The 12120-nt window shown below is 44.1% G+C and overlaps 1 protein-coding gene across 4 annotated transcripts in view; it reads right to left on the reverse strand.

Moving 5' to 3' along the window:
* The window catches only part of TLN2 (talin 2), a 412475-nt gene that overhangs the window by 22792 nt on the left and 377563 nt on the right, over nt 1–12120 (reverse strand). For all 4 annotated transcript variants that reach the window (XM_032864802.1, XM_032864799.1, XM_032864801.1 and 1 more), the window contains one exon: nt 8942–9049. In XM_032864802.1, coding sequence (XP_032720693.1) covers nt 8942–9049 — 108 coding nt within the window. The remainder of the gene's footprint in view (nt 1–8941; nt 9050–12120) is intronic.

Here is a 12120-nt window from a genome sequence, read left to right on the forward strand (position 1 = left end):
AATGTTCTCCCCTTAAGATCAAAAATATGGTAAGGATGTTTGGTCTCATACTTCTATCAATATTGTACTAAAATTTCTGGACAGTGCAACAGGGCAAGAAAAAAACAACAAAAAAATGGCACACAGAAAAGAAGAAGTAAAATAATTTTTGTTCCTAAGTATAATCAATGTCTGTGTAGAAAATCCTGAGCATCTGTAGAAAAAAGTTTCTAGAACTAATAAGTGAGTATAGCTAGGTTACAGGTTATAAGGTCAATATTCAAACATCAATTATATTTTTATATATAACAATAAAAATTGGGAATTTTAAAGAAGCAGTGTCATTTATAACAGGATAAAAATTATGAAATTCCTAGTGTTAAATGTGACAACAGATTTGAATGCTAAAAACTATAAACACTGTTGAAATTATTCAAGAAGACCTAAATATATAGGAGAGATATACCATATTCATGGATTAGAAGACTCTTCAGATGTCAATTATCCTCAAATCTCCCCTACACTTCCAGTCAAAATTCCAACAAGCTTTTTAAAAAAAGATATTGACAGGATGATCCTAAAATATATATGAAATGCAAAGCACATAGAATGCCTAAGACTATTTTGAAAAAGAATGAAGTTGAAAGTCTTAAACTAATTGATTTTAAGACTCTATATAGAAAGTCGTAGTGGTAATCAAGATATTGTGATATTGGTACATAGACATATAGATCAATGAAGCAGAAAAGAGACCAGAACTAGATTCACACTTATGGTCAACTGATTTTCATTAAAAGTGCTAAGATGTGTTTACTTCAATGGGGACAAAGTAATTTTTTTCAGCAAATGGTGATGGATTGGATAGCCACATGTAAGAATATGAACCTTGACCCTTCCCCCACACCATATGGATACATTAACTACAAATGGAGTATAAACCCAAATATAAGAATTAAAACTGTACAGAAGAAAACACAGGAAAATAATCTTAGTGATCTTGGATTGGGTAAGGATTCTCAGAGGACAAAACATATAAATTATGGTTAAAAACTTCAAAAACCATGAATGTGGAAATTTATGCTTTAGAACTTTAGAAACACTATGTTAAGTTAAAGAACCAGTCACAAAATACCACATACTGTGTGACTCCGTTTATATGAAAAGTCCAGAATAGTTCAATCTACAGAGGCTTAAAAGGCATTAGTGTTTGTGTAGGGCTTGGCCTGGGGGTAAGGGCAATGAATGACCGGTTAAGGCTAAAGATTTTTTTGGGGGGGGGTGATGAAATGTTATAATATAATGTGATAGGTGTGTATCTCCATAATTACAGTAAAAGCCAATTAATTTAATGCCTTAAGTGGGCAAATTCTGTCATATGCCAATTATAGCTCAAGAAGGCTGTTGAAAAGAGAATTAATCTGGCAAGCAAACGAAAGAACAACAGGAAGCTGGTGAAGGGTAGAAGAGTGTGCCACCCCAAAATATAACTTTTTGGTAAAAGGATTATTTTGAGCTAATTTCTTGAGAAAGAGCAGATACAGGGGAAGCTCCGAAAACAGAGTATAAGTTACTTTTTGAAAGGGAAATTTACATTAAAAAACAAATATTCATTTGTTGAGGGTGTCTCCCTCTTCCTGCTTGAAGAGAAGATTGATTCTCTATCACAAGAGAATTTATCAGTGGAGAGGGTACAGATTTAAATCTGAGTAACTGCCTTACCCTACTTTACTAAGCTTTTCCTGGTAACCAACTTCCCACCACTGGTCTCCCCCCAACCAATTACACACTTTTTTTTTTTTTTTTCTTGAGCTAAAGATAGTATTTAAGCTGGTGGTTTGGGCCACCTATGCAGTTACTCATTTTTTCTCCTGGATATCTGCCATGTATCCATGAGTTGGACAAGTTAATGCATTTATTTTTCTCTTGTTAATCTGTCTTACTACACAAGGCAAGAACTCAGAAGGGTTAGGAGAAAATTATTTTTCCTCCCCTTATACTGGGATACAACCTTAAAACTAATTTGATAACCCGTGCAAACAGAAACATTCAATTCATGTTATATCTTTGGGATACAAGATTTTGGTTTTCCTTTTATATTTTTCCAAGTCCTATCTGTTTTTTGTTTTCTCAACTCTCTGCAGCACTGTTTTCTAATAACACACATTTGCCTCCCTCCCCAGACATTGTTATGAAAATGACATGGCAAAAAACACCCTAAGAGAAACTATTAAAAACAAAACAAACACCAAAAAACTAGGAGCCCTTGGGTGGCTCAGTCAGTTAAGTGTTTGACTCTGATTTTGGCTCAGGTCATGATCTCAGGGTCATGGGATCAAGTCCCATGTCAGGCACCACGCTGCTTCATGCTAAGCTTGGAGCCTGCTCGAGGGTCTCTCCCTCTCCCCCTCCCCAACTCTGCTTGCATATGCATGCTCTTTCTCTAAAAAAAAAAAAAAAAACTAAAAAAAAAAAACCAAAAAAACCCCACAAAAAAACAAAAGAAAACTCCTAACAATTTATATCTAGAAAATGTAAAAAGTCCTAAAAGTTCTGTAATAAGACAAAAAATAGGAAAAAGTTCTGAACAGGCACTTCATCAAAAAAGACACAGAAAGCAAACAGGTGCATAAAAGATACTCAACCTTGTAAATTAAAGCCACAATGAGATACCACTACATTCCCACTGGAATGGCTAAAATTAAAAAGATGGATGATTTCAAGTGTTGACAAGGGTGTGGAGCAACTGGAACTCTAATATACTGCTAGAGGAAATGTAAAAGAGTATAAGGATTTTTAAAAAGTTTCCTAAAAACCTAAAAAAAAAAAATGCATACCCTATTTTACAAATATTCCACATCCAGGTCTTCATCCAAGAGAAACGAACACATAGGGGCTCAAAGACTTGTATAGAGAATCATCTAGGCAGCTTTATTTGCAATAATCAAAATCTGGAAACGACCTAAATGTCCATCATTAGGTGAAGAGTTAAGTATGGCCTATCCATTTGATGGAATATTACTTAGCAATAAAATGGGACAAATTAGCGATACATAAGACACCATGGTTGGATCTGAAAATGTTGATGCTGAGTGACAAAAGCCAGAAAAAAGGAGTACGTGCTACATATTCCATGTATCTAAACGTCTAGAAAATGCAAACACATCTATAGTAGCAAAAAAGAAATTCTGGGGAGTAACGCACATGCCTGTTATTTTGATTGTGGTGATGCTTTCACAGATGTATTCAGAGATCAATATTCAGACTGCACACTTCAAATACCTGTTAATTGTATGTTAGCTATGCTTCAATAAAGCTGGAAAAAAGTTAGGGGTGTGGTGGGTAAATTCCCCTTACATCATCAAAGCGGAGTGATTAAAGACTTCTGTCTTTAAAAGAAGAGCTGGAGGGAGAGACAGAGAGAACCACTCGTGCACATACTCCAGCTCTGAGAAGGGGACAAGCCCTATGGTAAAATATCTGATTCAGATAAAGCAAGAGGAAAGGAGTTCTCTTTTTATTCTGCCATGAATTCAACATGATTCCTAATAGCAGACAGGAGACAGAACCAAATTAAAGCTCTGCTGGTGGAGACGAGGTAATTTTAAGCCTGTCGAAGACCTCACATTGTGGTTTAGCAGCAATATGGAACTGTGACTGTTGCAGAACCAACGTGGCTGCCTCTTGCCCTGAGAAATCCTCAGCCAATGGCAAACAAAGGGAGGCCAACACTGCTCAAATGGGCATGTCTAAAGCTTCAGAAAGCAGCTCCCTGGGCAGCAGGGGCAGGGCTCTGCCTAAATTGGATCCCGTTATTTGTGGACGGCTGACTGGATTCTCTGAAGGAAAGGGTTACCCAAGCAGGGGTTCTTGATTTGGTCTCTCAATTCCTAAAGGATGCAGCCAGGCACTGGGATCCTTAACAGTTTAAGGAACATTTTGTGTGCATGTGCTGCTGTTTCTTTGATGACAGTAGTGGGAGGCAGGAAATGGACTTTCAGCTCCAGGGGTCTGAGGAGGCTAAAATTACAGTAGTTATTTGTGCCTAGAGAAAAAAGGGGAATGGGATTGATAATTGACACTAAATTATTCATTGATCTATTTTTTTAAAAATAAGGATCTGAACCAAATAGGCCAAAACATTAACAAAGTTAATTAACTACAGATGGTGGGCATGTGGATGCTGATACAGTTTTTCGTATTTTTTTTTTTTTAAAGATTTATTTATTTATTTGACAGAGAGATCACAAGCAGGCAGAGAGGCAGGCAGAGAGAGAGAGGAGGAAGCAGGTTCCCTGCTGAGCAGAGAGCCCGATGCGGGGCTCGATCCCAGGACTCCGAGATCATGACCTGAGCCGAAGGCAGCGGCTTAACCCACTGAGCCACCCAGGCGCCCCCAGTTTTTTGTATTTTTAAGCCTTTTCTAAAGTAAAAACTGAAATATACAAATCAGCCAAAAAAGAACCTTTGGCCCAAGATATTTAAACTGAACAAAGCAAAAGCATCATAATTTCCCTCACATTTTTATGTGCCTAAATTTAATAAAAGCAGCTCACTAAAGAAGCCCCCTGAACCTTCTTGTACCCCCTAAAAATGACCTCAATTTATTTCTGTAAAATTGCTAGACACAATCACCAAGCCTTAGTTTCTACCTTTTCTCTTTCTCTGTTTCTTTCTTTTTTTTTCCCTAAGATTTTATTTATTTATTTGACAGAGATCACAAGTAGGCAGAGAGGCAGGCAGAGAGAGAGAGGGGGAAGCAGGCTCCCTGCTGAGCAGAGAGCCCGATACGGGGCTTGACCCCAGGACACTGAGACCATGACCTGAGCTAACAGCAGAGGCTTAACCCACTGAGCCACCCAGGCGCCCCTCTCTCTTTCTCCTTTTGTAAGAACTGGACAACAATCTAGCCTTTCTTCAGCTTCCAGGAATCTTACTAGCTCTCTTTGATTAATTCAAACAAGAGGTCACCTTTACAAGACATCCAAGGGGACTATCCTAAGATATCCCATTACAGTTTCTATTTAGTTGACTTTCTTTGCAGGATGGAGATGCTGTATCATCCTATTACTCATGGTCCTCCCATGAAGATGAGAGAATGAAGAGGCGAATAGGACAGTGTGTGTGTGTGTGTGTGTGTGTGTGTGTCTGTGAAAAGTCACTAGTTTTTTTTAAAAACTGCTTCTTTATTCATCCCCCTCAAACAGCTCATCTTAGTATCTCAAATGAACACGAATTTCCATTTATGCGTCTCCGTTTTCCCTATTTCCCTATTTCTTGCTGGGTTCTCCACCAGTGCTCCTGGGCATAAATCGTTCTTACTCTTGGCCTCATGCTAGCCCAGATTTCTTCCCAGTCTGCCTGGGAGGAAGAATTAGGGCTACAACATGAGACATGAACTTATTCTCAGCTACAGGCCCGAGAAAACCACAAATGTCCACAGTGTGGGTGAAAAAAATGCCATCCCAGAGCTCCTGCAATTTTCAGTTATGAACTTGTATTTTTCCTATGGTTATGAAAGTCCTCTGGAAAGGCTTGCTTTCTTGCTGTATTTTTCTTAGAAAATAACCTTCAAAGAGGATGACTAGCTTTTTAAAGAGACAAAAATAAGTATACAAACACATAAATGTATGATGCTAATTCATTCCTCTTTCCCTGGAAGTCAGAACCATCAGCACATGTCATCAAGAGGCAAAAACATCCTTGCAAAAGATGAGACAAATCCTGCATATTTTATGAAAATTTCAAATGTCATCCACCTTTTCTTTCTATTACTGATTTTGTTTTAGCACTGGCTACCTTCACACCATGTACAGCTATGGAGAAACAGGACAGGTTTCTCTTTCTACCAGGATTATGGGTCACAATGATGATGATTGTGTAGAAAGATGAAAAGAAACTCAGATGGCAAGCTTTTAACAGACACGTCCACTGTCCAAGTTTGTAACACAGGAGGTTTAAGAGTCCTGTTTCTCTTATAGATATAAGGAAGAATTCCTAACAGAAAACCAATCAGCTCATCGGAGCAGCCACCAGGAAAGGTCATCTGCTCTAAAGTGTAACTGCTCTTGCCAGGCCCAGAAAAAGAAGGGAGTGGCTGCTCCCTGTCTTGTCAGCCTCTGGCTCCTGCAGTTAAACCTCCCCAATACACGTGATGGGGAACTTCCATGCAGTGAGTTTCCTTCTTTCTGTTCGAGAAAAACCTGATGATGATCCTTAGGGCTGATGGCCTACAGAGTCATTCAGTGGCCATAAAGCTGGGGTCTCTGCACGTGTGCACTGGGAATGGCTCCTACGTCTTCCCTAATGTTCATGGACGTGCTGGATCCCTTGGCCTCTCCTTGGGCAAAGAGGCCAACCACTCAAACACCTCTCCTGGGTGCCTGTCTCCTTTTGCTCACCCAAACAAGGTGGGCATGGAGAGGAGAGGTGGGAGAAGTACTTTGGTGAATGTGGCCCCTGGTTCCCAGGCAGCAGCAAAGGGTCTTAGATTGACCTGAGGTCAGGGAGAGGACCCTGTGAAGGTTCCACTTTGCTTCCCTGTTGGGAAAACTTTCTGAGCAATGGCCCCTGGCCCTCCTCATGAAGGCGGAATGCCTCTCCCAGATAGACGTCATCTTGTTGCTGGAGAGTGAAATGGGAGCCTTTGACTCCATCAAACAACCTAAAGGCTGTTGCCTTCTTTTTATCCAGGCTTGTGGATCTGCCAGATATGCAGCTGCAGGGGGACCCCTCTGCAGGGACTGTCCTCTTAAATGGCCCATCAAGGGCCAAGGTGGAGAGCGCCAACCTGAGGGCTGCACGGGCAGCGTCTTGGACCCATGGGCACCAGGTAAGTTAGCCGCTCTGCACGGGTCCTGGCGTGGGGCCGGAAGAAACATGGTTCACCCAAGGAACGGAGCTAGGGAATGGGGCAAAATGAGGACCCCTTCTCCGAATGAAGAAGAAAATCCCAGTACCCCTTCCCTTCCAACAAATGAGTAAGAAAAACGTGTGCGAGACAGAAAGCAGGACGGGAAGTGGGCAGCGTGTGGGCAGAATAAAAAGAAGTGTGTGCAGCAAACATGAGTGCGGCCACAGAGCCCAGGGCTCCTTGACAGTTTAACACCTCAAAACTCAAGTCAAGGATTAGACAGTGGTCACATGACTCTTTACGTGACAGAGCTGGGATCTGGACGCAAAGCTTTGAGACCTAAGCCTACCACTGTTTCTGCTGTAACTTCTCATTTTCAGACAGAACAAGGTTCTATGTGACTAAGACTACTGTCCCATCAAGAAAGAAAAAAAAAACCCTTTTGGAGGCCTTGCTGGCTTCATTTTCCTGCTAAGCATGCTCACAGACTGAATGCTTTAACTATGTTCCAACACAGAAAGTGGGGTTGGCTGGAGAGGCTCGGGCATGTGAACACTGACCAGCCAAGATGTTCTCTTCCTGGCCCTCATGCTCTCTGTTCACAAGAGTTCAGGCTCGGACGCTCAATGTTAGTAACCCCAGACTGCCTCTTCACACAGAGGATACGCCTGCACATGGACCACGCTTAACCTGGGTGAAGAATTAAAGTCCTGATCCCTTAACTGATCTAAAATGCTTAATATCATAAGGTAATTAAAATTTTTTTAATTTAAATTCAATTTAATTAACATATAGTGTATTATTAGTTTCAGGAATTTAGAATTTAGTGATTCATCAGTTGCATAGAACACCCAGAGCTCATTCCATCAAAGTGTCCTCCTTAATGCCTATCACCCAGTCACAGCACTCCCCACCCACCTCCTCTCCAGCAACCCTCAGACTGTTCCCTATAGTTAAGAGTCTTTCATGGTTTGCCTCCCTCTCGGTCTTATTTTATTTTTACTTCCCTTCAAAGGTAATTTAATTTTAAGGTTGGCAGCAAAATGCTAGAATGAACACGGTACTGGAGACAGTAAGAACTGGGATTCGGTCCCAGGTCTGTCCTAGTAGCTAGGTGACCTCAACCAAGGGGCCAAACTTCTCCAGATCCTTCCTTTGCCCTGCTAGCCTCATGTCCTAGTGCAAGGACAAAATGAAAAATTTCAGTGCCCCGCAAATGAAAGGCTTACAGTTCTCTGTGGCCTATTGACTTTTTTTTTTTTTTAATTGGTTTGGGAAGGAGCAAACAGTGATGGAATGTGGGACATCATCAAGTCTCTTCAGGAGTTGTCTCTGACTCCTGGACTAACTCTCTTGGGGCTTTCCCCAGACCTCCCATGGATCTAAATGTAGTTCCTGGGACTCGACAGAGAGAGACATACAGCAACATGGGTGAGCACGATTGGGCCCTTAGGACTGCTGGGAGCCAAGACACCCTTAGAACTGGGATTGTCAGTGCAAGCCCAAGGCTGCCCTGGGGACAGTCCCCTAGCCACGACCACTGAACCCTCCCCGCCACCAACACATACTGGAATGCTCCCTTTCAGCCTTCTTTCCCAGCTCCATGTGGTTATTTCCAGGCATCAGAGGGAGGGAAGCATTCTCAGTGTGGTCTAAGGTATTCATTCGAGGACTGGAGGAAGTCACAAGAGGGTGGTGGGTCACCTGCAGCACTGGTGATACTTTTCCTTAACTTGTTGTGGAGCCTGGAGTGGCTCCTTCTGGAGCCTTCCCTGTCCTTGAAGGATGGGCTGGGCTCTTCCTAACAGGCCCTCCCAACATTGTTTCAGTAGTGGCTTTGCCTGTCCCATCCTCTTGCATGCTATTCTTGCCTCTTTGGTGCAAAGAAAGGGCTTGGCTCTCCTGGATGCTAACTACAACTTCTTCTAGACTCTTCTTTTATCTCAGGGTGCTGGAGCAGTGTGATGCTGGACACTATTCCAGCTCAGTCCAGCTCCAGAATCACAAGCAGAGCCTGCACAGTTCTCTATGAGATATTTTTCCTGAGGAAAGGATGGTCTGCAACTGACTTAGCTCTTCCCCAGCCGTGACCCGCCCGACGCCCCTCCTCACCACCAAGACGTGCTCGAGAAGGTCCAGGTAGCCGAGGGTGCACTCTGTCCCATACCGCAAGGCTCTGGTGCGCACCTCCTCGCTGACATCAGGGTGGAAGGATGCTTGCTGGAGAGAGAAAGGAATGTTGATACCTTAAGACGGGAAGAGCCAACTGGTGAACAGGCCAAGGGGTGAGGGGCCCAGTAGCACAGAGCAGCCCTGTATCCACAGGTAGGAGACCTGGATTCTAGAATTCCCTCTCCCTCACTCTCAGTGACCTCCCTGAGAAACCTCCCCTGACTCCCTGGACAGAGAGCTCAGAGGTGGAGCTCCTCCATGCTCTCCTCCACGGTAAGTTCTCAGACAACGTTTTGTGTCTTGCCTTTCTTAGTGCCCTGGAGCTGGATAAAAGCACAGGAATCAGGTCCCTACTTCCGTCCTTTCTCCCCGCCCCCTTTTACTGAAATGTAAGGAATTCCGTGTGCACTATGAAGTCCAGGAAAGATTCATGATTAAGGCTCCCAGCAGGAGATCTGCTCTGCTGGGGTCCGCCTGCCCTTCTCCAGCAGCAGGAGGGGGCCTGAAGCCTCTCTCTGTTCACAGGCTGACCGTACTCAGGTCCTTGCTCTATGGCCTCACCACGCTGCACTCACAGTGTCTCCCACCCAGGGCTCTCTGGCTCCTGGGAAACTTCAGACGGTAAGCTCCCACTGCCCTCGGAGGGTCCATAACAAACTCATCTCACATTATACATGGTGAGATAAGCAGACAAGGAGAATGGCTAATACAGGATCTTGTGCTTGGTGTTTTTTTTGTTTTTTTTTTGGCACTTATGACCTGTCGGTTTCATTCATTCCTGATATATCGGATGGCACACCCACTCACAAGGTTACCAGATTCATTACAGTCAACCCGGTTACATCTGAATTTTGAATAAATAATACAAAATTTTCAATGTAAGTTTGAGAAACCCTATTTTTTATTTGCTAAATCGGGCAACCCTACCCAGCCTTTCTTCAGAAAGAACTTGGGACTGACAAGAACAGCTAAAGGAGAAAACTGCAAATAAATCACAAATCAGGACACATATGAATTACACATTAGGGTAAGAAGTCAAAGGGGAGGGGAATAGTGACTAGTCCTCCTGTTTGGTCCACTCAGGAGGACTGGGGAGTGTTGGTGGAACCACCTGTGGGCTTTCCCCTCACCTGCTCCCCCAACGCACACCAGAAGGGGTGGGGATAATCTGAGTGGCCAGCATCTATCCTTTCTGAGCTCACTATTGCCCATCTGAGGACTGATGGGCCAGAACCACAACCAAGTTTTAATTGTCCTTGCTCCATTGGGTCTACATGTGTGAGGACAGAGCCCATGTGTGGGGGAAGACACAGGCTGTGATGCTGCCAAATGTCACCTCTAATGGGCAGTGTGGAAGACCCTCATTTAGACTTCCCGGGGACCGAGCGTGGGCGCACTTGTCCACTGCTGGTGGCTTTAACTTCAAAGAACTCTCAGGGAGAGCCATGTGGCAAGAATCAAAATGTCATACCACCTGACTAATTCTGCTCCTGGGAGTCCTGCCCAAGGAGATTATCTGAAGCCTAGAAAAAACAGGTATGCCCAAAGATATTCATGGCAGTAGAGTTTAAAGTACAGATAAAAAATGCAGATAACCTAAATATCTGATGATAGGGTAAGATTACATTCACTCACAGAGTACTTGTGGTCATTAAGGGCTCCATTATTATAACAGGGATGCAACACAGAAATAGCCATTGGACATTAGCTGTGACAGCTGACTGGATTAGATCTGATGCAGACGTACGTAGACACACGAAAGTAAGGCAAGAAATAGACAGGAGAATTAACTTAGGGTATAGGGAAGCCCTTGTCTCCACCTGAGGAATTAGTGTAATCCTCTCTTTCTGACAAAATGAGCCTGTAGGTAACTTACTGCACTTCCATTTTCGGCCGAGCCACCCTACTCAGTCAGCCCCAAAGACAGCGCTCCAACATGGCAACTTGGCCCTCTGCCTGGATGTAAGGGTTTCTTTTCGATCCACCGTTTGGTATTCCTGGTTTTCTATATGCTCCTTATTGCACACCCTTTCTAGCAAGCTGCCTCCTTTCCTTTCTGCAAAAGGAAGGGGACCAAGGGAAATGCAAAGGTCAGTATGTCTGCTGCATAAGTCCTATCCTAACAGGAGTCTCAGGGCTCAGAACTGACTCTTGTCATCCAAGTCTGGCTTTGAGGAATGAAGCTCTGGCTGTTATTTTGTCCTGTGAAGATCCAGGGGCAGGACAAGAGAGAGGAGCAGAGGCCAGGCAAATGGCACCTGTACTGGGATCCTTGCCCCCCTCACCTGAGAACAGGGGTATGTGTATTACAAACAGAGTTGAAAATCTGAGCTGCATTCCACTCCCACCTTAATCCATTTAACTTCTTTTCATTTCACATCTGTAACATGGAGACAAAGCACCGGTCATTCGTCAACCTCAGTGTCCTTAAGCATTTATGGCTGGGAGGCCACGGGCAGCAGAAAGATACAGGCCATGGAATCAGAGGACCCAGTTTCAGTTCTAGTTCTGAGAGTGAAGGGCTGTGTGACCACGGTCATGCCACTTAATCTTGCCAAGTCTGTTTCACCATCCATCAAATTGGGATCCCTCCCCTTGCTCTTCCCATCTGGGATCAAAAGACGGAACCCGTAGGAGAGCAGGTTCAATCCACAATCGTGAGGCACCCTGCATGCACACTGTGGTGGCATTCAGGCCTAGCCTGCTAGGGAAGGATTATTCTCTGCCGGAGGCTGTAACCCTTCTAGGAGTTGTCAGTTCTAACAGGGCAGATTCCATGAGGGAAAGTGTATTACTGCAAACACCTCTGGCCTCAGGAGGGTCTCAACACATGGCTCCCCCGTGCAAGTGTCCGTCCCACCTTGTCACCCTCTTCCCTTCCCCTGACCCCCCCACGCTCTGCCCTCACACACCCGTCCCTTCAGGCCGGCTGCCTCACCCTCCCACTGTCCAGTTACCTCTCCTTGCCCAGAGGAGCCCCCGAGAGGCCATCAGTAGGACCTGGCACCAGCTCTCCCACACTGAATTCACCACAAAGAACAGCCCTGTCTCCTCAGTCCCCAAGCTGCCGCAGCTGCTTTTGTGACTTCTGTGACATGTCTCCACCTGCTCACCATGGT

This window comes from Lontra canadensis, unplaced genomic scaffold, assembly GCF_010015895.1.
Source record: "Lontra canadensis isolate GAN:19392208 unplaced genomic scaffold, GSC_riverotter_1.0 scaffold28, whole genome shotgun sequence".
Lineage (NCBI taxonomy): Eukaryota > Metazoa > Chordata > Mammalia > Carnivora > Mustelidae > Lontra > Lontra canadensis.